The sequence below is a fragment of the Bison bison genome, unplaced genomic scaffold, assembly GCF_000754665.1.
Source record: "Bison bison bison isolate TAMUID 2011002044 unplaced genomic scaffold, Bison_UMD1.0 scf7180017864171, whole genome shotgun sequence".
In the NCBI taxonomy this organism is placed as follows: Eukaryota; Metazoa; Chordata; class Mammalia; order Artiodactyla; family Bovidae; genus Bison; species Bison bison.
This window is the reverse complement of record NW_011494743.1, coordinates 674,535-701,463: the sequence shown is the minus strand read 5'-3', so window position 1 is coordinate 701,463 and position 26,929 is coordinate 674,535. Positions and strand designations below refer to the sequence as shown.

The 26,929-nt window shown below is 38.8% G+C and overlaps 1 protein-coding gene across 4 annotated transcripts in view; it reads left to right on the top strand.

The window, feature by feature from the left end:
- NEK10 (NIMA-related kinase 10) overlaps positions 1-26,929 on the top strand; it is a 272,823-nt gene that overhangs the window by 193,149 nt on the left and 52,745 nt on the right. For all 4 annotated transcript variants that reach the window (XM_010842043.1, XM_010842042.1, XM_010842040.1 and 1 more), the window contains 4 exons: positions 232-415; positions 507-593; positions 2,247-2,301; positions 19,979-20,016. In XM_010842043.1, the coding sequence (XP_010840345.1) occupies positions 232-415; positions 507-593; positions 2,247-2,301; positions 19,979-20,016 (364 nt within the window). The remainder of the gene's footprint in view (positions 1-231; positions 416-506; positions 594-2,246; positions 2,302-19,978; positions 20,017-26,929) is intronic.

The window sequence follows — 26,929 nt, the reverse complement described above, 5'->3', positions numbered from 1 at the left end:
TTGCCGTTTCTATTCTTTGTTTTCCAATGGTAGCAAACCCACTTTGTTTTGTATGGGTTCATTATGGACTGAATGAATTCTATAAAATTTACCTAGGTAGAACTACTGATACCACTTCAACACAAATATTTATAATGATATTCTAGTAATTTTAATATATATTCTAATGAACTTTAAGTCCTGCAGAAGGAAGGAAAGAAGCGGGTATTACAGACTGACTTTCTCTTTCAGGAAACCTTTGAGAAGGCAAGCTTGAGTAGCAGCAGCAGTGGAGCAGGAAGCCTGAAAAGTGAACTTTCAGAAATCACAGACCTCCCTGCTGAAGGCTTCCAAGCACCATGTGGTAAGGATGAAGACCGGACCTGTGATGGACTCTTATCAGATGATAACTTCAATTTGGAAAATATTGAGAAAGGTATTTCTAGTGAAAAGGTTACAACATGAATGCACTCTTGATTCCTTTGTGTTTCAAGGTTCATTTGCTTTTTATTTTTATTAATGTGCAGATCTATATTCAGAGCTTGATGATGAATTGGACATTTCGGATAACTTTAGCAGCTCCAGCTCAAGCCCTTTGAAGGAATCGACATTCAGTAAGCTTTCTTGCCAACTTCCGGCGGGTAGAGGTCTGGGAATTGTACTCGGGAGTAAGCGGATGTCATCGCCTACATAATGAACGGGTCATTTTCCAGGTGCTGTGCTAATTAGGGCAGGTGTGTCACTCTGACGGAGCGCAGAGGGCCCCTGGCACTGTGGCTTTCCATTGCCTCCTGTCAAACGAACAGTTTAATTGTTTCTTCCAGCAAATACAGATTCTAACTGGGGAGTGGAGATAACTTATTTGGAAGCATACTAACTAACTACAGGAGTAATGGAAGTGACCTTTTGTGAGTCTGTTGATCAGAGGTTAGAAACCCGGAGAAGAAATTAGTCTTGCTGTAGACTAAGTTTTGTACAGTTTTACTTACATTAATATAAAGGGATATATTTTCCTTAAAACACTAAAGTTAAATAAATGTTATAATTATTTAGAATTATGAAAAACACCATGCAGATTCGGTAAATATGTTAATATTTACTCTTAATTTGAAACAGTAAAAAAAAAAATAGACTGGGGCATGGGAAAGTAAAGATATATTTAGATACAATTTAAAGAACCTTCTCTATAGAAACATAGGATTCAAGTCACTAAACAAATCTGAAATTGAAATAAAACACCAGTTAAAATAGAAAATTGACTGAAAAGAATAACTTTTTTAAATTAATTAATTTTTTATTGAAGGATAATTGCTTTATAGAATTTGGCTGTGTTCTGTCAAACCTCAACATGAACCAGCCATAGGTATACACACATCCCCTCCCTTTTGAGCCTCCCTCCATCTCCCGCCCCATCCCACCCCTCTAGGTTGACACAGAGCCCCAGTTTGAGTTTCCTGACTCCTTTAAAAGAGTAAGTTGATGGAATATTAAATAGGATAGATAGAAATACTCTGAAATAAATTGTAAATAATCCATTCTGAAAGACTATACTATGAACATTGCATAAAAGATAGTTTAAAATAGTGTCTCTAAGGATCAGAGTAGAACTCTAAGGATTTTGCTTCATACTTGATTCTTTTCAAAATTAAATGGTCCATCAAAGTGGATTATAGACATTCCACATTTTCTGGGGCAATATCAAATTCCAACACTCTGTTCTGTTTTCCATATAAATTCCTGTCCTGTCTACTAAATAAAATGTCTTGATTTGTGATTGAGAAAACGTGAATATTATGTAGCAAAGATATTTGTGCATTCAAACATATGTAACAGATTCTAGAAGCAGTTAATTACTAACTGAGGTGAATTTTGAGATGATGGGATATTGTGTATCCCCAGTAACAAGGATGGGGAGGGTCAGTGGGAAAGTGAGGAAGGAAAAGCTGGACCCTTACACTTGCATGTGGTTACTCTAGCTCTCTTGGCAAGGGATTTAGGATGATGATGATACAGATGTTTTATGTGCTTTGTTAGCAATTAATAATGGAGTTTCTTTGTTTAGCACTTTTTTGTTGAGAAAGGACCCTTAAACAAACCTGTTAATAAACAGTAATTTGCAACGTTATATTTTAGCTGATAGTATCATAAATGAAGACAGTCTTTATAGTAGGTACAATTTGTTAGATACTTTAAAACAGGCAAATGAGTGAATAAATAAATGATTTGCAGCAAGAAAATGTGAAGTTATTTTTATTTTCTTGTTTCAGGCACTTTAAAAAGAAGTTTTAGTGCTTCAGGAGGAGAAAGACAATCCCAAACTAGGTATGTAGACACTGAGTTCCTAGAAACATTTTTAGACTCTGCAGAGCTGTTTTGGTGGCTAAATTGATACCCAATAGCAGAAGTTACCATGGGCATGTGGTACCAGAGACTGTTGGAGCCCACTCTCCCAGAACTGTTTTGCATTTCACCAAGGACCGTGCTGGGAAGAGCATTAACCTTGGACGTGGATTTCAGTCTGGCTTTGCAATCCTCAGCCACTCAGTTAGTCTCCCTGAGCTCAGGGGTGGCCCAGGGTTGTGGGGCTTCATGAGATTATCTGGGGCTGTGGCTCCCTATCCCTTATTTTTCTACATCCCTGGGGTATAGATGCCTATGGCACATGTAGCAGGTGTAGACCACGTCACACTCAAGTCTCAGCCAGCAGGAAGGGGAAGGGATGCAGAGACACATCCTTCCTTTTATGGATGTGACCCAGATGTTGTGTTCTTCCCTTCTGCTCACAGATCAGTGAGCTGGGGAGAATCTAGCTACAGGGGAGAATGAGCATATTTGGGGAATTCCATTTTAAAAAAAGAAATCATTATTTTGTAATGACTAGCACTTTCTACAATATTTGTCTCTTGGGCTAAGAACTGAAATGAAGCTCTTTGATACGGCATTTTGTAAGTTCCTGGTAACCTTCATGAGAAGAGTTCAGTGACCTTGGGTGAGGCTGGTGGGAGCAGAAGCCTGACTGTGGTGGTTTCAGAGGTTACAGAAGCAGAGACAGAGAGAAACTGAAAAAAGTAGTGAGCTGACAGTGAGGTGATGGGAATGTTTGATGGGAAAGGGCCTTCTAGAATCAGGGTGGCTGAAGATGAGTGGACTGAGGAGGAGCAGCTGATGGAGAGGGGAAATTGTAGCTGGTTCCCAGTCTCAGAGTGGCATGGACCTAAGGACAGCCCTGGAAAAGAGGAAAAGGCAGCTTTTATGTGTGTCTGAAGAAAGAGAGGCAAAGATAAATTCAAGCTGGAGTGGCAGAGGAGAGGGATATACTTGGTAGTTTCTGCTTATTAGATGATGTTCCAGCTCACTGTGGAGGATCTTTTAGTCAAAAGAATGTGATCAGCTGGGGCGAACTGGCATCGAGATGGCAGGGAGCTGAGCAGGGACAGGCAGGGGCTGTCGACAGTGCTGGGTCTAGGAAGTGCCGGCCAGGTCATGTGTGAGTGGCTGTGCTTTACCAGGCAGCCTTTGTGGGCACAGGAAATAAAAGATGACTTGGGCTGACTTATATTCATTAGAAAGCTTTCAAGGACTCACATAATTATGAAATGCACAGAACGAACCTATGAAGGGACAGAAGCCAGGTCAGCCCCTGAAGTCTGTGGAGTAGGCCCTCCTGGAAGATTGCCAAGGCTCTAATGCAGGCCTGAATGAGCCTCCAGCCTATTTGCTCTTGGCCTGATTCCCTGCTGTGGGAGGGGCTGAGCCACCTCACTGGCAGCCCCTCCAGGTCCCTCATGGGCCACATTGTTTAGTCAAAGATACAACATCACTGATAAGTTTATCTTTTCCAAGTGAGGGTCAAGAAGGTTAAGCTAAAGTCTATTTATTTCCTAAGTCTTTTCTGGTGTTGCTAGTAACACAGTCCCATCACTTCATAGCAAATAGATGGGGAAACAATGGAAACACTGACAGACTTTATTTTCTTGGGCTCCAAAATCACTGAAGATGGTGATTGCAGCCATGAAATTAAAAGACACTTGCTCCTTGGAAGAAAAGTTATGACCAACCTAGACAGCATATTAAAAAGCAGAGACATTACTTTGCCAACAGAGGTCTGTCTAGTCAAAGCTATAGTTTTTCTCAGTAGTCATGTATGGATGTGAGAATTGGACCATAAAGCTGAGCACCGAAGAAATGATGCTTTTGAGCTGTGGTATTGGAGAAGACTCTTGAGACTCCCTTGGACTTCAAGGGAGTCCATCCTAAAGGAGATCAGTCCTGAATATTCATTGGAATGACTGATGCTGAAGTTGAAACTGAAGCTCCAATACTTTGGCCACCTGACGTGAAGAACTGACTCATTGGAAAAGGCCCTCATGCTGGGCAAGATTGAAGGCAGGAGGATAAGGGGATGACAGAGGATGAGATGGTTGGATGGCATCACCAACTTGATAGACATGAAATTGAGCAATCTCCAGGAGTTGGTGATGGATAGGGATGCCTGCAGTCCACAGAGTCACAAAGAGTTGGACACAACTGAGCGACTGAACTGAACTGATGACTTATATTATAAAATACATCATCAAAAGTCTTTTTCTTTTTTATTGGACACTTTACTCAGTGATACAAAGTTGCATAAATATATAGAAAAGATGCAAAACAAGTATTTTAGTACAAAAATAAATGATCACATATTGGTGTCTTCCCCAATTAAGAGAATATTATTTTGGGATGGAAATTTTCAAACAACTGTTTTTAGGAATCTCAGCATTGCCAAATAAATATAGTCATTTTTCCTGAAAGGATTCGTAGAAAAATTATCAGTTGAAGTGTAGCTCTTCAAAAACAAAGGAAACATATGTATTAGAGCTTGAAATACTTTTTATTTGTTTGTTTTTTGAAATGCTTTTTTAAAACTAGTTATTATCTACATATTTACATCAAATTGCATAAACTAGAATCAACAGAAAGAAGCAGTCCAATTGGAATCTCATTTAAAGTGGGATATTGCAGAGTGGGCTTTAACTTGGGGTTAATGACCAAGTTAATAGGTGGAAAGCAGAAGATGGCCCAGACCTTGAGGTTGAATTAGCAGAAGAGGTCATAAGTAAACAGGTGACTAGGGTCTGAACTAAAATAACATGTGCAAGACTGTGCCATGTATGGATTGTATGACATGCCATTGGGGGTCACAAGCTGATTTAAGGCAAACCCTCTTCTCTCAAGAGAAACTTCCCTGGTGGCTCAGAGGTTAAAGCATCTGCCTCCAATGTGGGAGACCTGGGTTCGACCCCTGGGTTGGGAAGATCCCCTGGGGAAGGAAATGGCAACCCACTCCAGTATTCTTGCCTGGAGAATCCCATGGACGGAGGAGCCTGGTAGGCTACGGTCCATGGGGTTGCAAAGAGTTGGACACGACTGAGCGACTTCACTTTCACTTTTACTTTCTTCTCTCAAGGGCTTCCCTGGTGGCTCAGCTGGTAAAGAATCTGCCTGCAATGCAGGAGACCTGGGTTCTGTCCCTGGATTGGAAAGATCCCCGGGAGAAGGGAAACACTACCCACTCCATTATTCTGGCCTGGAGAATTCCATGGACTGGACAGTCCATGGGGTTGCAAGGAGTCAGATATGACTGAGCTACTTCCACGTCACTTCACTTCACTCTTCTCTCAAGGAACTCATAGTGGAGGGGGCACAAAAGTAGACTTGAGAAGGACATAAATGACAAAAGACAGCCTGTGATTAATGCCAAATAAGAGAAGAGAAAATTAATGACTTTTTTTTTACTTCCTTCCAGGCATTCCCTTTAATTCTATGAATTAAAGGGAGGTAACTCTAAAATATATTTATAATTCTTTGAAAAGCATTAAATAAGGTGAAAGTTATTTGCAATCTAATTTGTTTAGAGTTATCCTGAGTTTCTTGGTTTATTAATATTAACCATAAACCCCCTCTGCAAAGTGTTTAAAAGCTAAATGAAAAGTTAGAATCTAAAATAAGATAGCAGAGTTACAAAATATAATAAAAATCAATTTAAAATCAAGCCTGCAGATATTTTTGGCTGTTTTGTGCCATGTGTTAATTAGTAAGACAGTTGAAACGAGACCCTGGGCAGCTCCCCCAGAAGCTCCTTTCTGGCTCCTAGAAAAAGGGTCCCAATGAGAAAGAGTCACAGAGAGGTACGTGCTTGATTTGAGCATGGTGTTCAGAGTTTAGAATTCAGACTTGGACCTGGCTCCATGGTACACAGAGAAAGCTTAAGCATAAACTCTCAACTCTGGTCATCTCAGATATCAAGGGCTAAGTTGAAGCTAATTGCCTGCTAAAAATCATTGATACCTCCCCAGTAACTTGACACAGACTTTCATGAGCAGTTGGGCCAAGCAAATGGATAATACATCAGCAAAGGAAACTAGGAAGGGCAGCTCCTGCCTCCTCAGAGAAGAATTCTCAAGGCTAGTGAAAGGAAACATGATATTATCAATGAAAGGCACCCTGGTGTTGTGACCCAAGCTGTACTCAGATGATACATTTTTCAGGAATGTAATTAATGGCAAGAGTCTCCAGAGTCTCCAGAGTCTCCAACTCCTAGAAGTCAATGGTCTTTTTATGCTCTCTTTAGCAGAAGTCACTTGAAGCCAGAAAGTAGTTTATTTGGTTCTTTTCCTTGCCAAACTCCTCCCATATTTCAGCTCTCCCTCCCCAAATCAACAAAAATCCTAAAAGCCAAACTCAGAGCTGAGACACTGGGTCAATGGAGAGTGTCCCATTTCTTGGCTCTGGAAATGCAGTCTTTCAGTCATTTGCAGCAGAGGTCAGTCTCCAGATCTCCATGACCAGGTCTCCAGATTCTAAATCTCCTCCACCAAGATGTCACCTGGCTAAGGCTCTTCTGGACCCCTAGAAGACCTGGCAATGTCAGCATGGCATTTTTCATATTATTAAGGGAGCCCATGGGGAATCTCTTGTTGATACACATTTCCCAGCAAACTACAAGTATATTCACTTAAAATAATTTGCTTTTAGTTATGCCTTTGGTTTACTAGAATAGAGATTTGATTTTACATCTTTGCTCTTTGCATGTAATCAGAGAGTCATAAATAAAGAGTGTCACTTGGGATACTCCTCCAGATAGTTGCTAATCTGAGTGGTCACCAAGTAGTTGCTTTAGCTGCAATCACTCATTCTCTCTCAAGGGCTCGCTAGTTAGCTGTTCTGAAGATACAGAACCATAAGATTCTGGCTTACATATAAGTTCTACTTGGTAAGTCACGAAAGGCAAATTCAAATTACCTTAATGGTTTATTTTTATATATTGGTTTAAGTGAATGCACAGTCTTGTGATGGTCTATTTGAATAATTTTTCTTGAATGAGAGCGTAAGAAATTATTTTGTTTTAAAAGCTTCAGTGAGGTATAATTCACACATTACTTTGTGTGATATAGGGCTTGGCCTATACCAGCATCTGTCTGGATTTTATAGCCTTACTTAGTTGATATATTTACTGGTGGTTCTAATTCAAGTCATAATATTTTATTTCAGTTTACAAATAAATTGTCCTGTATACCTTGGTAATATACACAGGCGTTTCAGTCTCTTTGTCCATACAGTCAAGTACTAGTGAACTATGGTCATTGAATTATGACCTTCTACAAAATTCATTGATTAATGAATTAATATTTATTACTTTGTGCTGGCACATACCAGGCTATGCCTAGTCCATCTTTGCATTCCCCAGGGCACAGTTTATTGCACATAGGTACCAGTCCACAAATACTTGTCAGTTAATAAATGAATGACTGTTATCTTAGCACAAATTCTGTATCTCTGTCTATAATTGGACTAAAACCTCACCTCCTGGCTTGAACCTACAGCCTTTGCCATAGTCAACAGCTTAAACCCTTTTTAAAGATCCTGCTGCTTAGGCAATAAAATTTTTCCATGTACATGTATATTCTGTTGCCAAGGCAACAGAGTACAGTTGGCAGGCTAGTTTCAGACATTGAATGTTTGCAGTATCAGAGATACCTGTGGTTCACAGCCTCTTTGATGAATCAGTGTATGCATAATTGTATTCAAGGATGTGTGCCTGATTCTAGTCTTTGTATATAGAGATGATTGGAAATGTTTGTGACCATCCAGTATCATACATGTGACTGGAAAGAACTTGTGTGATCTCAGGACCTAGGAATGTTGCCTCCATATAGCAAAAGTCTTGATTATTTTGACTTAAAGCTATAGAGGATAGAGACTCCCGCTACTTTTTCATAATCCAGTTTCTAATAATCCAGATCTAGTTTCACTTAAATTGATTAAATACTATTGATCACTGCTTGCTGCTGTTAACCTGGCCTAGTAGCTGATGTCACAATCAAGCAGTCTCACCAGAACAATTTGTCAGTTGTTGTTGCTCAGTCGCTCAGCTGTGTCCCACTCTTTGTGATCACATGGTCTGCAGCACTCCAGGCTTTCCTGTCCTTCACTATCTCCCAGAGTTTGCTTAAATTCATCATGTCCATTGAGTTGATGATGCCATCCAACCATCTCATCTTCTGTCACCACTTTCTCTCCTGCCCTCAAGCTTTCCCAGCATCAGGGTCTTTTCCAATGAGTCACCTCTTTGCATCAGGTGGCCAAAGGACTAGAGCTTCAACTTCAGCATCAATCCTTCCAATGAATATTGAATTCCTTTAGGATTGACAAGTTTGATCTCCTTGCTGTCCAAGGGACTCTCAAGAGTCTTCTCCAGCACCACAATTCAGAAGTATCAATTCTTAGCATTCTTTATGGTGTAACTCTCACATCCATACATGACTACTGGAAAAACCATAGCTTTGACTATCCAGACCTATATTGGTAAAGTGACATGTCAGCTTTTTAATAGTCTATCTGGATTTGTCATAGCTTTTCATCCAAGGAGTAAGCATCTTAATCTCATGGCTATAGTCACCATCTGCAGTAATTTTTGAGCCCAAGAAAATAAAATCTGTCACTGTTTCCATTGTTTCCCCATCTATTTACTGTGAAGTGATGGGACTAGATGCCATGATCTTCATTTTTAGAGTGTTGAGCTTTAAGCCAGCTCTTTTACTTTCCTCTTTCACCCTCATCAAGAGGCTTTTTAGTTCCTTTCTGCCACTGGAGTGGTGTCATCTGTGTATTTGAGGTTATTGATATTTCTCCCAGCAATCTTGATTACACTTGTGACTCATGCAGCCTGGCATTTTGCATTGGCACCCCACTTTATTTCGGAGAAGGCAATGGCACCCCACTCCACTACTCTTGCCTGGAAAATCCTGTGGACGGAGGAGCCTGGTAGGCTGCAGTCCATGAGGTCGCTAAGAGTCGGACACGACTGAGCAACTTCACTTTCACTTTTCACTTTCATGCATTGGAGAAGGAAATGGCAACCCACTCCAGTGTTCTTGCCTGGAGAATCCCAGGGACAGTGGAACCTGATGGGCTGCCGTCTATGGGGTTGCACAGAGTCAGACACGACTGAAGCGACTTAGCAACAGTAGCAACTCTTTATTTAGGGCTTCCCAGGTGGCTCAGTGGGTAAAGAATCTGCCTGCAATGAAGGAGACACAGGCAAAAGTGAGTTTGATACCTGGGATCCGGAAGATCCCCTGGAGGAAGGCATGGCAACCCACTCCAGTATTCCTGCCTGCAGAATCCCATGGACAGAGTAGCCTGGTGAGCTGCAGTCCGTAGGGTAGCAAAGAGTTGAACACAACTGAACTGACTGAACATGCACACTCGCACACACTCTGTATATAAATTAAATAAGCAGGGTGACAATATACAGCCAGCCTTGACAGACTCCTTTCTCAGTTTGGAACCAGTCCTTTTTCCATGTCCAGTTCACAGTGTTGCTTCCTGACCTGCATACAGGTTTCTCAGGAGGCAGGTAAGGTGGTCTGGTATTCACATCTCTTTAAGAATTTTCCACAGTTTGTTGTGATTCACACAAAGGCTTTAGCATAGTGAATGAAGCAGAAGTAGATTTTTTTTCCTGGAATTCTCTTGCTTTTTCTATGTTCCAACAAATGTTGGCAATTTGTTGTCAGTAAAATCATTCTATTCCTTTTCTATGACAGTTCTAAAATTCCCTGGCTTATTAGTTCCTAGCTATTATTGGAGTACAAGTGGAGAGCCACGGTAGCACCATGCCACCTCCCTGCAGTGATACCAACTCCATTAACATTACAGGTGAACAAAAAGCCCTTAATGAGCAGGAGAAAGCATCCATACCTAATGTCACTTGTTCACACAGGGTATGTTTATGACATCACTGCCTGAAAGACACTTTCAAGATGTAAAATGCTAGTGAGCTTAGATGGTGTGGTTGCATCATCTTAATGTTGTAAGCCAGGCTTCTGATTTCATCATAAGGTCAAATATTTCTTCTATCAGCATTAAATTGTAGTGACTACTTTTCATAGTTGAATTAAATGATGTGATGCACTTGCAATGCATGTGAAAATATTTCCTCAGTTCAGAGATACAGTTAAAATAATTTGATGAGGTATAAAATTCTAGACTCCATCTCCTTCATGACCAGCATGCCTCTGACAAAATAATCATCTAAATAATTTACCTCACACTTGCATTTGGCAGTGAAAACTTGGTTTAAAAAATTACAAAGGTAACACCTCCAATTGCCACCTTACCTGTAGTGGTCAGGTAAAGTGTAAGTTGTCGGCTATTCCTCATATTCAGTGCTTCAATTTCTGTTTTGGCTTATGAATTCTGCATGAAAAATTTGGTTTATGAATATACACCAGATCTGAAGAGAGCTGAAAAGACCTTTCAGAATTTTTAAAAACCTTCCATTTCTCTGAAATTATTTTATTGCTCTGAAATGTTATTGATAAATTCCCATTTCAAAACTTTCAGAAGACACAAGCTTCATTATGATAAACCTTTTCACCACAAAACATTTCTGGAATGTTTTCTTTTTTTAATATAAATTTATTTATTTTAATTGGAGGTTAATTACATTACAATATTGTATTGATTTTGCCATACATCAACATGAAATGTTTTCTTTGTGGGCCATCTCTGGCTAGTTTCCAGCTTGTACTGTCATAGGAAACCACCTTCTGAAGCCATAATGTTCCATTAGACATAAACATTCAGTCTGGTTCAATCTAGAGGCAGACTTCCCTCAGTTCAATTCAATTCATTCGCTCAGTTGTGTCCGACTCTTTGCGACCCCATGAACCGCAGCACAGCAGGCCTCCCTGTCCATCACCAACTCCCGGAGTTTATCCAAACTCATGTCCATTGAGTCAGTGATGCCATCCAACCATCTCATCCTCTGTCGTCCCCTTCTCCTCCTGCCTTCAATCTTTGCCAACATCAGGGTCTTTTCAAATGAGTCAGCTCTTTGCATCAGGTGGATCCCTCAGACTCTGCCTAATCTTCTGTCCATTGTTCATGTTTGTGGACCCAACACTTTTATAGTTAAAAGTTGTCATTAAGAGTTTTTTGCTCTGGTGTAATTTCAGATGACTGGGTTTTCTTATGATCTGTGATACAATTTCCAGAGAAATTAACAGTTTTTCTGCTATGCCTGTGCAGTCTTGTAACTTCTAAGACTGTAGGGATGGTTTCTTTTCAGTATTCCATCTCCAATGTCTAGCACAGTGCCTACACACTGTGAGCCCTTAATAAATATTTTTGAATGAGTGAGTGAATGTGTGATGGTTATTTTTAAAGATTCCCTGAAATTTCTTAAGGAGAAATTTAGAATCATATAAAGGGGCAGCAAAGCTGAAAGCAACTCAGCATTACCAGGGAGGTCTATTTCATATATGCCCACTAGCATATATGTATTTTTTTCTTAAAATATCTTTTTACTGAAGTATAGTTGATTTACAATATTGTGTTAGTTTCAGATGTACAGCACAGTAACTTGTGTTAAAAGTTATTACAAGATAATGGCTCTATTATCCTGTAATGTGCAATATATCCTTGTTTCTTATCTATTATATATATAGTAGTTTGTATCTCTTAATCCCACATTCTTAAGTTATCCCTCCATTCTTCCCTCACCCCTATGGTAATCAGTTGTTTGTTTTCTACATCTGTGAGTCTGCTTTACATAAATGTTAATTTGTATTATATATTAGATACAAGAGAGGCTCATCAAGATTAAGAGACTGGACCACCTAAGAGCCTCTCTGGTCCCTTTAATCTTGCCTCAGGTGGTTTCGTTGCTAATTCTCCTTTGATTAGCAACTGTTCTGCCCTTTGGAACTCAGAAAAGGTCATGAAGTCTGGAGTGTTGCCTACAAGGAATGGGGGATTAAAAAGGCCTCCCTGCCCTGGAGTCCCACAGGGCCCTGCTCAGCACAGTTCTATTAATCTTTTCTATTGCTTTTTTTTTTTTCTATTTTGTTTATTTCTTTCTGATGTTGCTTCCCTTGTGGCTCAGCTGGTAAAGAATCCATGTGCAATGTGGGAGACCTGGATTCAGTCCCTGGGTTGGGAAGATCCCCTGGAGAAGGGAAAGCCTACCCACTGCAGTATTCTGGCCTGGAGAATTCCATGGACTGTACAGTCTGTGGGGTTGCAAAGAGTCGGACACGACGGCGACTTTATGATCTTTACTGTTTCCTTGGGTTTTGTTTGTTTTTCTTTCTCTAATTCTTGTAGGTGGTGGGTTAGGTTGTTTATTTGAAATTTTTGTTGCTTTTTGAAAAAAAACCTGTATTATTTTTCTCTTAGTGATTTTCCTGCATTCCATAGATTTTATAAAATTATGTTTAATTGTCACTTCTCTTGACATAGCTTATGATTTCTTGTTTGATGGCATCACTGACCCATTGGTTTTTTAGTAGCAGCTTGTTTAGTCTCCATGTGTTCATTTTCCCCTCATCCTTCTGCAGCTGATTTCTAGTCTCATGCTGTTGTGGTCAGAAAAAGTGCTTGAAATTTTTATCCTCTTGAGTTTGTTGAGGTTTGCTTTGTGGCATAGTATTTGGTCTATTGTAGAGAATGTTCCATACATGCTTGAAAAGAATGTGGTATACTCTGGGCTTTTGGGGCTGTGGTATCCTGTAGATACAGTTAACTCCAACTGGTCTTTTGTCATATAGGGCCTCTGTTGTCTTATGGACTTTCTGTCTAGAAGATCAGGCCATTGATGTCAGTGGGTGTTAAAGACTTCTACTATTACTGTATTCCTGTCAATGTCTCCCTTTATGGCTGCTAGTTTTGATATATGTATCTACTCTGATATTAGGTGCATAATCTTAATAAGTGTCATATCTTCTGTTATTGATCCCCTTATCATTATATGCTATTCTTTGTTTTTCTTTCTAAACTTTGTTTTAAAGGCTATTTTTTGTGATACAAGTACCAGTCAGTTCAGTCACTCAGTCATGTCCAACTCTTTGCGACCCCATGAACCGCAGCACGCCAGGCCTCCCTGTCCATCACCAACTCCTGGAGTCTACCCAAACCCATGGAGTTGGCGATGCCATCCAACCATCTCATCCTCTGTCATCCCCTTCTCCTCCTGCCCTCAATCTTTCCCAGCATCAGGGTCTTTTCCAATGAGTCAGCTCTTTGCATCAGGTGGTCAAAGTATTGGAGTTTCAGCTTCAACATCAGTCCTTCCAATGAACACCCAGGACTGATCTCCTTTAGGATGGACTGGTTGGATCTCCTTGCAGTGAGAGGGACTCTCAAGAGTCTTCTCCGACATCATAGCTCAAAAGCATCAATTCTTTGGCGCTCAGGTTTCTTTATAGTCCAACTCTCACTTCCATACATGACTACTGGAAAAACTGACTAGGTGGACCTTTATTTACAAAGTAATTTCTCTGCTTTTTAATATGCTGTCTAGGTTGGTCATAGTTTTCCTTCCAAGGAGTAAGCATCTTAATTTCCTGGCTGCAATCACCATTGGCAGTGATTTTGGAGCCCAGAAAAATGAAGTCAGCCACTGTTTCCACTATTTCCCCATCTATTTGCCATGAAGTGATGGGACCAGATGCCATGATCTTAGTTTTCTGAATGTTGAGCTTTAAGCCAACTTTTTCATTCTCCTCTTTCACTTTCATCAAGAGGCTTTTTAGTTCCTCTTCACTTTCTGCCATAAGGATGGTGTCATCTGCATATCTGAGGTTATTGATTATTTCTCCCGGCAATCTTGATTCCAGCTTGTGCTTCCTCTAGCCCAGCGTTTCTCATGATGTACTCTGCATGTAAGTTAAATAAGCAGGGTGACAATATACAGCCTTGACGTACTCTTTTTCCTATTTGGAACCAGTCTGTTGTTCCATGTCCAGTTCTAACTGTTGCTTCCTGACACATACAGGTTTCTCAAGAGGCAGGTCAGGTGGTCTGGTATTCCCATCTCTTGATGAATTTACCACAGTTTATTGTGATCCACATAGTCAAAGGCTTTGGCATAGTCAATAAAGCAGAAATAGATGTTTCCTGGAACTCTCTTGCTTTTTCTATGATCCAGCAGATGTTGGCAATTTGATCTCTGGTTCCTCTGCTTTTTTTAAAACCAGCTTGAACATCTGGAAGTTCACGGTTCACGTATTGCTGAAGCCTGGCTTGGAGAATTTGAGTGTTACTTTACTAGCATGTGAGATGAGTGCAATTGTGCGGCAGTTTGAGCATTCTTTGGCATTGCCTTTCTTTGGGATTGGAATGAAAACTGACCTTTTCCCGTCCTGTGGCCACTGCTGAGTTTTCCAAATTTGCTGGCATATTGAGTGCAGCACTTTCACAGCATCATCTTTTAGGATTTCAAATAGTTCAGCTGGAATTCTATCACCTCCACTAGCTTTGCTCGTAGTGATGCTTTCTAAGGCCCACTTGACTTCACATTCCAGAATGTCTGGCTCTAGGTGAGTGTGAGTGATCACACCATTGTGATTATCTGGGCCATGAAAATCTTTTTTGTCCAGTTCTTCTATGTATTCTTGCCACTTGTCCTTAATATCTTCTGCTTCTGTTAGGTCCATACCATTTCTGTCCTTTATTGTGCCCATCTTTGCATGAAATGTTCCCTTGGTATCTCTAATTTTCTTGAAAAGATCTCTAGTCTTTCCCATTCTATGTTTTCCTCTATTTCTTTGCATTGACCACTGAGGAAGGCTTTCTTATGTCTCCTTGCTATTCTCTGGAACTCTGCATTCAAATGGGTATATCTTTCTTTTTCTCCTTTGCTTTTTGCTTCTCTTCTTTTCACAGCTATTTGTAAGGTGTCCTCAAGCAGCCATTTTTCTTTTTGTATCTCTTTTTCTTGAGAATGGTCCTGATTCCTGTCTCCTGTACAATGTCACGAACCTCCATCCATAGTTCATCAGGCACTATGGACACAATCTATCAGATCTAGTCCCTTAAAAATCTATTTCTCACTTCCACTGTATAGGTCATAAGGGATTTGATTTAGGCCATACCTGAATGGTCCAGTGGTTTTCCCTACTTTCTTCAACTTAAGTCTGAATTTGGCAATAAGGAGTTTATGATCTGCCGGGCAAATAAATTCATCAGTGCCATCTTTCTATATCCCTTATATATGTGGTAATATGTGATATTTATATTTCTCCTTCTGACTTACTTCACTGTATAATAGGCTCTATGTTCATCCACCTCATTAGAACTGACTGAAATGCTTTCCTTTTTATGGCTGAGTAATATTCCATTGTATATATGTATCTCAGCTTCTCTATCCATTCATCTGTCAATGGACATCTACATTGCTTCAATGTTCTAGCTATTGTAGACAGTGCTGCAATGAACATTGGGGTACTTGTGTCTTTTTCAATTTTGGTTTCCTCAGGGTATATGCCTAGTAGTGGGATTGCTGGGTCATATAGTGGTTTTGTGGCTGTATTGGTTTACATTCCCACCAGCAATGCAAGAGAATTCCCTTTTCGCCACATCCTCTCCAGCATTTATTGTTTGTAGACTTTTTGATGATGGCAATTCTGAGTAGTGTGAGGTGGTATCTCTTTGTAGTTTTGATTTGTATTTCTCTAATAATGAGCAATGTTGAGCATCTTTTCATGTGTTTATTAGGTATCTGAATGTCTTCTTTGAAGAAATGTCTGTTTAGGTCTTTTCCCCACTTTTTTATTGGGTTGTTTGTTTTTCTGGTATTGAGTTGTATGAATTGCTTATATATTTTGTAGATTGATTCTTTGCCAGTTCTTTCCTTTGCTATTATTTTCTCCCATTATGAGGGTTGTCTTTTCACCTTGTTTGTAGGTTCCTTTGCTGTGCAAAAGCTTTTAGGTTTAATTAGGTCCCACTTGTTTATTTTTTATTTTACTTCCATTACTCTAGGAGGTGGGTCATAGAGGATTTTGCTTTGATTTCTGTCATCGAGTGTTCTGCCAATGTTTTTCTCTAAGAGTTTTTTAGTTTCTGATCTTACGTTTAGGTCTTTAATCCATTTTGAGTTTATCTTTCTGTATGGTTTTAGAAAGTGTTCTAATTTCATTCTTTTACATGCATATGTCCAGTTTTCCCAGCACCACTTATTGAAAGGCTATCTTTGCCCCATTGTATATTCTTGCCTCCTTTGTTGAAAATAAGCTACCCATAGAGGGGTAGGTTTATCTCTGGGCTTTCTATCTTGTTCCATTGGTCTATACTTCTGTTTTGGTTCCAGTACCATACTGTCTTGATGACTGTAGTTTTGTAGTATAGTCTGAAGGCAGGAAGGTTGATTCCTCCAGCTCCATTCTTCTTTCTCAAGACTGCTTTGGGTATTCAGGATCTTTTGTGTTTCCATATGCATTGTGAAATTTTTTGTTCTAGTTCTGTGAAAATTGCCATTGGTAATTTGATAAGGATTGCATTGAATCCGTAGATTGTATTTGGTAGTGTAGTCATTTTCACAGTATTGATTCTTCCTACCCAAGAACATGAAATATCTCTCCATCTGTTTATGTTGTCTTTGATTTCTTTCACCAGTGTCTTTAATTTTCTGCATACCGTTCTTTTGTCTCCTTAGGTAGGTTTACTCCTAGATATTTTATTCTCTGTTGCAATCATGAATGGAGTTGATTCCTTAATTTCTCTTTCTGATTTTTCATTGTTAGTATACAGGAATGCAAGTGATTTCTGTGTATTGACCTTGTATCCTGCAAGTTTCTGATTGGGTCTTTTTTTAATATTTTAAAATGTTCATTGTTGAGATCAGTTCTTTTCCTTTATTAAGTTTGTTATTAATCATGTTTTAAGTTCTCTTGTGGTAAATTGTTTATTTCTGTTTCATTATTTTTCAGGGGTTTTCTTTTGCTTTTTCAGTTGACAGTAGTTCTTTTTATTTAGCTTTCTCTGTCTCTATTACTTTAGGTGAAACAGTTGTCCACTGCAGTCTTGAAATGGCTGTTTTTATGTGGGAGCATCCCTCTGCACACTATGTGTGCCTTGTACCTGCCTCTGATGGGTGATCTGGATTTGAGGTGGATGCCAGTTATACCTTTCCTCAGGATGTGCTGGAAGCTATCCCCTTGATAGGCAGTGGTGCTAGAGATGGAGGGGCTAGACTTGGCACCAGATCTGAGGCAGGGCTTCCTCTCTGCCCAGTGGCCATCACTGCCCTGTTAGAGGTGAGGTCTGCTTTTAAATTACCAGGGAAGAAGCTAGCTCTATCCCCTTTAAGTGGATTTCCGCCCCCTCTTCCATGCACCAAGACATTTGCTTCAGTGGCATGGGGTGCTAAAACAAGTGTGGTCTGTACATTGACAGAGATCTAATGCACTGACCATGTAAGCATCTGCAGCTCCAGTCGGATACTGACTCAGATGTAAGCCCCCTTTGTTTTTCATAGCCGATCATTTCTCCCTGCCTCTGCCACCACCCCCTACACATTTGTGGAACAGCTCTGCTGGGCTAGCAGAGAGCTGTGTGGACTCATGGGGTGTGTCAGAGGTTAGCTGTGGTAGAGCATCCCCATCAGAATCCAGGAAACTTCTGATGCTTCTTGAGTAAGTGCTAGCAATGGCCACTGCTGCCACTCTTAGGCTCTGCCCTGGGACCAGGTAGCCTGTATGTCCCGAGAATTTTAAATTTCATTTAAATTTTAAAAATTATATTAATATTTATATTTAGTACATGTTGAAATAATATTTTGGTTATTTTAGTTTAAAATGTTATTAATTTCACTTTTTTCTTTCTACTTCTTAAAACTGTGGCTGCCAGAATATTTAGACTTATGTTTGTAGTTTGCATATTTCTGTTGGACAGTGCTGGGCTTGTCTAGAAGATTATGGTGTGGGCTATGCATTTGCCCTTGCTGAGGAGTAACCTGTGTGCAAGGGAATGATTTGCTGGAACAGACGTTCTACCCCTCTGCTCAATCCCGAGGCTTCTGCCCACACTTATATGGACACTGCTAAGATTATGCCCCTCTTTGAAAATATGAGGCAGGGATCATCCCTTTTCCTTATGTAAACACATGACCTTATTCCAGGTGTAAAAAGAATGTATTACCTATGTAAAACTGATGAATTTCATTTAATTTTCAAGGGTCTGGAAATATGGGCTGGAATGGGACAGAAAAAATAAATAGGATCAAGAGAGGAGTGGATTGGTGGGGGATTGGAAGATGGAAATGGAGAGGGAAGGAATTCACAGTTAGATGCACACATTTTGATATTATTCTAGTAATTAAGTTGAGTGGTGGGTGAATGAGTGCCAAATTTGCTAGGCTTGATAACTTGGGTATGTGTTGCATGTACGTATCAAAATTTCTGTGACTGTAGTGAAAGGGTTGGGGTAATAGAATTATCAGTCATGTTTATTTGTGTCTGAGTCCCTATATCAGTTCCCACCTAGTAAACACCTATCATGTGCCTTAACCATAGAGGATGTTTGATGTACTTTGGTCGTGTTGCAGTAAAGTATGGTTCTTATAATTTGTCAGGTTGGTGATGGACAGGGAGGCCTGGCGTGCTGTGATTCATGGGGTCGCAGAGTTGGACATGACTGAGCGACTGATCTGATCTGATCTGATAGATATTTCTTATTTCTTAAAAAAAATGTTAAGAACTTGTCTCTCTAGATTCTAGTAGATAAAACAAGATTGAAGGTTATTTATGGCTGTCCTCAGTAGGGTCTAATGACTCTTCCACTGGGTGAAAGGTCCTGAGACGAACTTGCATAATGATAAGGAAATCCTAAGTTTTAGAATAGGGCAAAAAAGTGATGGTAATAATGCTGAGAAAATAAGGAAAAATATAATCTTCTTAAATGTAAAAATTATCTCATTTCATAGGACGAGTTATAGTTTCTTCTTTAAGACAGCAGGAATAAAGCATGGAACATACTACATATAAAATTTTAAATGCTATTTCTTTTTCATACAAAATAAGTATTTTTTATTTTATTTTTTAATCTATTTTTGGCTGTTCTGAGTCTTCCTTGCTGTGCGGGCTTATCTCTAGTTGGGGCGAGCTGGGGCTGCTCTCTAGTTGCGGTGCACAGGCTTCTCACTGCAATGGCTTCTCTCGTTGCAGAGCATGGGCTCTAAAGCACATCGGCTTCAGTGGTCGCGGCACACAGGCTCAGTAGTTGTGATTCCCAGGCTCCAGAGCACAGGCTCAATAGTTGTGGCACAAGGGCTTCGTTGCTGCAAGTCATGTGGGATCTTCCTGGATCAGATATCAAAACTATGTCTCTTGTATGTCAGGAAGATTCTTTACCACTGAGCCACCAGGGTAGTTCAAGTATTTTGATTTTAAATGTGACAAGAAAATCATTCAAGCCTAAGATTTAGGCTTATAATTATTCTTAGAGCTCATGAACAACTGTAATGCAACCAGGTTCTTCCATTGCTCATAGAATGTCAGCTCTGCTCTGGGTTCAATTATGTCTCTTTTCTCCCTTTATTAAACTCTTGAGGACATCTTTAGGAAAAACAAACCTATATTTTCATATGGTTTTATAAACCATAGTGGGATATAAGCTTTCAATAAATGTTAGTCAAATCCAAGTTGAATAAACCTTCTCATTCTGCTTACAGAGACTTCACTGGTGGAATAGGATCCAGACTGAGACCAGGTAATTTAGCTTTGTCAGCAGTAACATCACACATGCCACCCTGAAATTCAGTGCAATTTGTATTACAGTCTCATGTCTTTCCCCCTTTTATTTCTTCAGCTTTGCTGCCTCTTGACCTGCTTCTGAAAGTGCCACCCCTCCTGCTCAGTGCCCACGTTAAGGAGGTAGAGGCTGAGTTAGTGACGGGGTGGCAGTCCCACAGCCTTCCCACTGTGATTCTCCACAGTCTCAAACACCATGGTAGTACTTATATTAGATAACATTGGTCTCAAGCACACAATGGGTGAACACAGAATTGTGATTGGGCCTGAATACCCAAATGATGCTTGGGAGGCAACTCTAGTACAAACAACAGGAGAATCTCGTTTCATCTGTCCATTATTATTATATATAGTTTGGCAAATTAACAGTGTCAAGGTGCTTTCTGTGTTCACTTATTTCATTAGATATATGAGCTATTTTTCTAAAGTTTGTGTTTTTGCTTTGGTAGGAATGTTAGCCAGTTAAATTTTGAAGCTAACAGTGCATACCTACTACCAGAAATAGTAACTATGTTTTACATACGTATTTCTATAAGCTGTGCACCTATACGATATAAGAGAGTAAAGCATATCTTTTCTTCTATCTCCTTTACTCTGATGCAGATAATTCTTTTTACTTATTTGTATTTGATTAAAGCAATGTTATATCAAATTGTTTCTCTAATAAGGTAGAAATTATGAATTCTTAAAGTATAATGGATTATAGTAATTGTTTGAGAAAAAAAGAGTGTGTTTTAACATTTCTAATTTCTATTAAAGTGGACCAAATGTTCAACAGTAACAGTAAAGCTTTTAACTAAACCTGGATAATTCAGGAAAAAAACTTAGTGATTGTGCTTTTAACATATGTATATGACTCAAGTATAAAGTTCTGTTTTACTACTTTGGTTAATTTGGAATTATTGCTTAAAGTTATTTTCACTTTAACTTCCTTAATTTGTGTTCTTTTGTAGAGTTAATACATATGAACTTTTAGGAGATGTGAATTGATTTACTGTAATACTAGTCTGTGTCTCCACATTTATTAAATTTGCTTTAGAAGACTTATTGACAGTTTGGGGGCATTTACATGATCAGCATAGATGCAGAAAAGAGATAACTTTGTTAAGGTGTCCAAAACATTATTAAGATGTTATGTTGACCATGCCCCACTCCAGCTATTTTGGTACAAGGTAAGTTCATAATATAGCCATGAAGCTAAAATGATTGTTATTAATTTTAAAACAGTGAGAGCAAAACATATACATATGTAAGCAATTTGAAGTTCAGTTGTGATTCATAAAAAGAATTACTTTTCCTAAAGGGTATTTTGAGTTAGTTAGTTCAAGACTTGACTTTATGTCTGCAAAATTAATCAGATCTCTGGATATTTAAACAAACTCTTTAGCATGGATAACATGTAATATATTACATTTCTTAGACCTACAGTTTGTTATACTATCTGCTTTTTAAACATTTACCAATTCATGCATTTAAATTTAAAACAGAATATACTATAGCATTTTAAGTGTTGTCAGTGAATGCTAAAGTTTACCTATAAAGGAATGACAGTTTTGACTAATATTATAGAACACAGTAATGCATATGGAGAAAATTTGAGTTATTACCTAAGAGTTATTCCACATTACAGTGAAAAAACCATATTTTTATTAGTCTAATGCAGACTGGTTTTTCTGCATATTATAAAAGTCATACTTTTCTAAATGTTGCAGGTGTTCTTGGACGAATTGGTTGCTTTGCCAAATGACAAACAACTGGTATAGGCCCCACTTAGATTGCCTCTTGTGCAAATGAGGATTCATTCCACTGTATATGAACAACAGCTTTAGTCCTGTATTGCCTAAATGTTCTGGAAAAAACTGTCAGAGAAGAGAGAATTTTGTCAGAACCTGGGTATATTCCCAGGACTAAATCTAGAATGTGAGCATCATTTTCCATTTGCTATGGCAGAACAAAGGGTGAAAACTATTACTTTAGAGTGTCGAATGGCCGTATTAGAATGTGATAGCATACTCTTAAAATGTGAACTTCTAGGCTCATATTGTGGCCATATGGCAGTATTTAATGCACTTCTGAACTCCTGTAAAACAAATAACCATGAAGCCATTTCAACACTATTATTAAAAATTCTCTTTTCTGCCTTTTAATACTAATTAGATTCTGCAAATAATTTATTTTATAACATATTCCTTAGATTAAATAATAGTAATTTGACAACAGAATTGAAAACTTAGGAATTTTTGTACTGAGTAGACGAAAGTATTAGCAGTAATTAACATGGAATGAATAAATGAATAAACATGCATAACATGCAAAGTATGCATGTTAACTATTTTAGCTCTATTTTACTAACCTTTTTCACTTACACATTACCACCGTACAAATTTGGCCATTTCTGAGTACTGTCTGTATTACTATTTTCCAAATATCTATTTCTTTCATTTGATTTACTTTCTCAACAGAAACAGACTCACAGAGAACAGACTAGTGTTTACCAGTAGGGAGAGGGAAAGGTGAAAGGGGAAGGGGGTTAAGAGGTACAATTAGATATAAGTAAGTGGCATATACCTGGAGAAACCACATTTCAAAAAGACAACATGTACCCCAATGTTCACTGCAGCACTATTTGTAATAGCCAGGACATGGAAGCAACCTAGATGTCCATGACAGACGAATGGATAAAGGAGTTGTGGTACATATACACAATGCAATATTCAGTTCAGTTCAGTTCAGTCACTCAGTCATGTCCAACTCTTTGCGACTCCATAAATTGCAGCATGCCAGGCCTCCCTGTCCATCACCAACTCCCGGAATTTGCTCAAACTCAAGTCCATCGAGTTGGTGATGCCATCCAGCCATCTCATCCTCTTGCCCACAATCCCTCTCAGCATCAGGGTCTTTTCCAATGAGTCAACTCTTTGCATGAGGTGGCCAGAGTATTGGAGTTTCAGCTTTAGCACCAGGCCTTCCAGCGAACACCCAGGACTGATCTTCAGAATGGACTGGAATGCAATATTACTCAGCCATAAAAATGAATGAATTTGAGTCAATTCTAGTGAGGTGGATAAACCAAGAGTCTGATATACGGAGTGAAATAAGTCAGAAAGAAAAGAACAAATATAGTATATTAAAGCATAGTTTGTTCTCTGTGAATCTGTTTCTGTTTTGCTCTATGCATTCATATGCTTTATTTTTTAGATTCCATATATAAGTGAAAACACACACAGTATTTATCTTCCTCAGTGTGACATTTTTCACTAAGCATAATATTCTCTAGGTCCATCCACATTGCTGAAAAATGGCAGAATTTAATTCCTTTTTATGGATGAATAATATTCCATTGCATATATACACACCATATATTTTTTATCCATTCATCTGTCAGTGGGCACTTGGGTTGCTTCCACACCTTGACAATTGTAAATGATGCTGCTATGAACACTGGGGTACATACATCTTTTTGAATTAGTGTTTTTTTGTTTTCTTCAGATATGTAACCAGAAGTGGGATTGCTGGGTCATATGGTAGTTGTATTTTTAATTTTTGTGGAAATTCCGTGCTGCTTCCCATAGTGGCTGAACCAATTTACACTCTCACCACCAGTATACTAGGGTTCCCTTTTCTCCACATCATTGCCAACATTTATGTGTTGTCTTTTGGCTATAGCCATTCTGACAGGTAAAAGTTGATTTCTCATGGTAGTTTTGATCTGAATTTCCCTGATGATTAACAAATTGGAGCATCTTTTTATGTTTCCATTGTCCAGCTGTATGTTTTCTTTGGAGAAATGTCTATTAATGTGCTCTGTCCATTTTAAACTTTTTTATATTGAATTGTATGCGTTTTCAATTTATTTTGGATATTCCCCTTATCAGACATATCTTTTGCAAATATCTTCTCCCATTCAATAGTTCGTCTTTTCATTTTGTCTATAGTTTGATTCACTGTGCAAAAGCTTTTAAGTTTGATTAAATCTGATTTGTTTATTTTTGCCTATGTTTGCTGTGTCTGAGAAGACATATCCAAAAAAATATTTCTAAGGCCTGTATCAGAGTGTACTGCCTATGTTTTCTTTTAATTTTATGGTTTCTAGTTTTACATTTAAGCCTTTAATCTCTCTTTTGTGTTTAGTTTTGTATCATGAGTGAGTGAAAGTCTCTCAGTAGTGTCTGACTCTTTGCGACCCCATGGACTATACAGTCCCTGGAATTCTCCAGGCCAGAATACTGCAGTGGGTAGCCTTTCCCTTATGCAGGGGATCTTCCCAACCCAGGGATCGAACCCAGGTCCCCTGTATTTCAGGTGGATTCTTTACCAGCTGAGCCACCAGGGAAGCCCTATTTTTGTATATGGTATGAGGAAATGATCTAATCTTGTTTTAAATGTAGCTGCCCAGTTTTCCCAGAACTATTTGTTGAAAGACTCTGTTTTCCCCGTTTTATATTCTTGCCTCCTTTGTCATAGATTAGGTGACCACATGTGTGTAGGTTTATTTCTGGGCTCTCTACTCTGTTCCATTGATCTATGTGTCTATTTTTGTGCCAGTACCATACTGTTTTGACTACTGTAGCTTTGTAGTATAGTTCGAACATAGGGCACATACATTCAGCTTTGTTCTCCATGTCTGTGCCTCTGTTCCTACCCTGCAAATAAGTTTATCAACACCATTTTTCTAGATTCCACATATATGCATTAATATATGATATTTTTCTCTTTTTTACTCACTTCACTCTGTATGACAGGCTCTAGGTTCATCCACATCCCTACTACTAACCCAATTTCATTCCTTTTTATGACTGAATAATATTCCATTGTGTATATGTACCACATCCTTATCCATTCATCTGTCAATGGACATCTAGGTTGCTTCCATGTCCAGGCTATTGTAAATAGTGCTGTGATGAACACTGGGGTACGTGTGTCTTTTTGAGTTGTGGTTTTCTTAGGGTATATGGCCTGTTTTGGGATTGCTGGATCATATGGTAGTTCTGTGTTTAGTTTTTTAAGGTATCGCCGTACTGTTCTCCACAGTGGCTGTACCAATTTACATTCCAACCAACAGTGTAAGAGAGTTCCCTTTTCTCCACACCCTCTCCAGCGTTTGATGTTTGTGGATTTTTTGATGATGGCCATTTTGGCTGGTATGAACTGGTGCCTCATTGTAGTTTTGATTTGTATTTCTCTGATAATTAGTGATGTTGAGCATCATTTCTTGTGTTTATTGGCCATCTATATTTCTTCTTTGGAGAAATGTCTATTTAGATCTTCTGCCTATTTTTTAATTTTATTTTTTAAAATATTTAACTCCATGAGCTGATTGTATATTTTGGAGATTAACCCTTTGTCCACGGCTTTGTTTGTAAATATTTTGTCCATTCTGAGGTTTGTCTTTTTGTCTTGCTTATGGTTTCCTTTGTTGTGCAAAAGTTTTTAAGTGTAATTGGATCCCAGTTGTTTATTTTGTTTTTATTTTCATTATTTCAGGAGGTGGCTCAAAAAAGATCTTGCTGTGATTTATGTCAAAGAGTGTTTTTCCTTTGTTTTCCTCCAAGAGTTTTATAGTCTTACATTTAGGTCTTTAATTCATTTTGAGTTTATTTTATGTATGATATTAGGTAGTATTCTAATTTCATTCTTTTACATGTACCTGTCTAGATTTCCCAGCACCACTTATTGAAGAGGCTGTCTTTTCTCCATTGTATATTCTTACCTCCTTTGTTGTAGACTAGGTGATTTTAGGTCCATGGGTTTATATCTGGGCTTTCTATCCTGAACCATTGGTTTATATTTCTGTTTTTGTGCCAGTACCATACTATTTTGATTACTGTAGCTTTTTAGTAAAGTTTGAAGTCAGGAAGACTGATTCCTCCTGCTCCATTTTTCTTTCTCAAGGTTACTTTGGCTGTTTGGGGTCTTATGTGTTTCCATACAAACTGTAAGATTTTTTTGTTCCAATTTTGTGGAATTGCCATGGCAATTTGATAGAAATTGCAGTGAATTTGTAGATTGCTTTGGGTAGTATATTCATCTTTACTATATTGATTCTTTTAATCCAAGAATATGGTATATCTCTCCGTTTGTGTCCTCTTTGATTTCTTTCATCAGAGTTTTATAGTTTTCTGAGAACACTGAAGCTTTCTCAGTCTTCTGAAATCTTTTGCTTTCTTACGTAAATTTATTCTTAAGTATTACCCCAATTAATATTCCCTGGGGCATGATGTTCTCTGTTAGTCCAGTGGTTCTGACTCAGTTCTCCCACCTCAGGAGCCCAGGCCTGATCTCTGGCCCGTGAAGTGGGATCTTGCAAGCCACAGGGCCTGCCAAAAAAAGGAGCAGGGCAATGCAAATAATTACAAATTAAATTTAGAAAACTAACATATATTCAGAAAAATAATAATCTATATAAAACAAGTACTGGAGGGTAAAACTAAGCTCCAGTAGCGAAGAAGAAAAAAATCATAAATGATCATACAAAATAAAAGGGAGCATGCTGCTGCTGCTAAGTTACTTCAGTCGTGTCCGACTCTGTGTGACCCCATAGACGGCAGCCCACCAGGCTCCCCTGTTCCTGGGATTCTCCAGGCAAGAACACTGGAGTGGGTTGCCATTTCCTTCTCCAATGCATGAAAGTGAAAAGTGAAAGTGAAGTCGCTCAGTCGTGTCCAACTCTTAGAGACCCCAAGGACTGCAGCCTACCAGGCTCCCCCATCCATGGGATTCTCCAGGCAAGAGTACTGGAGTGGGGTGCCATTGCCTTCTCCAAAAAGGGAGCATAATAATAACAACAAAAAAAATAAAATGAATTCAGAAAATTAACAGTTATTTTATTAAAAAATAAGAAGAATATATACAAAAGAACCACTGAAGGGTAA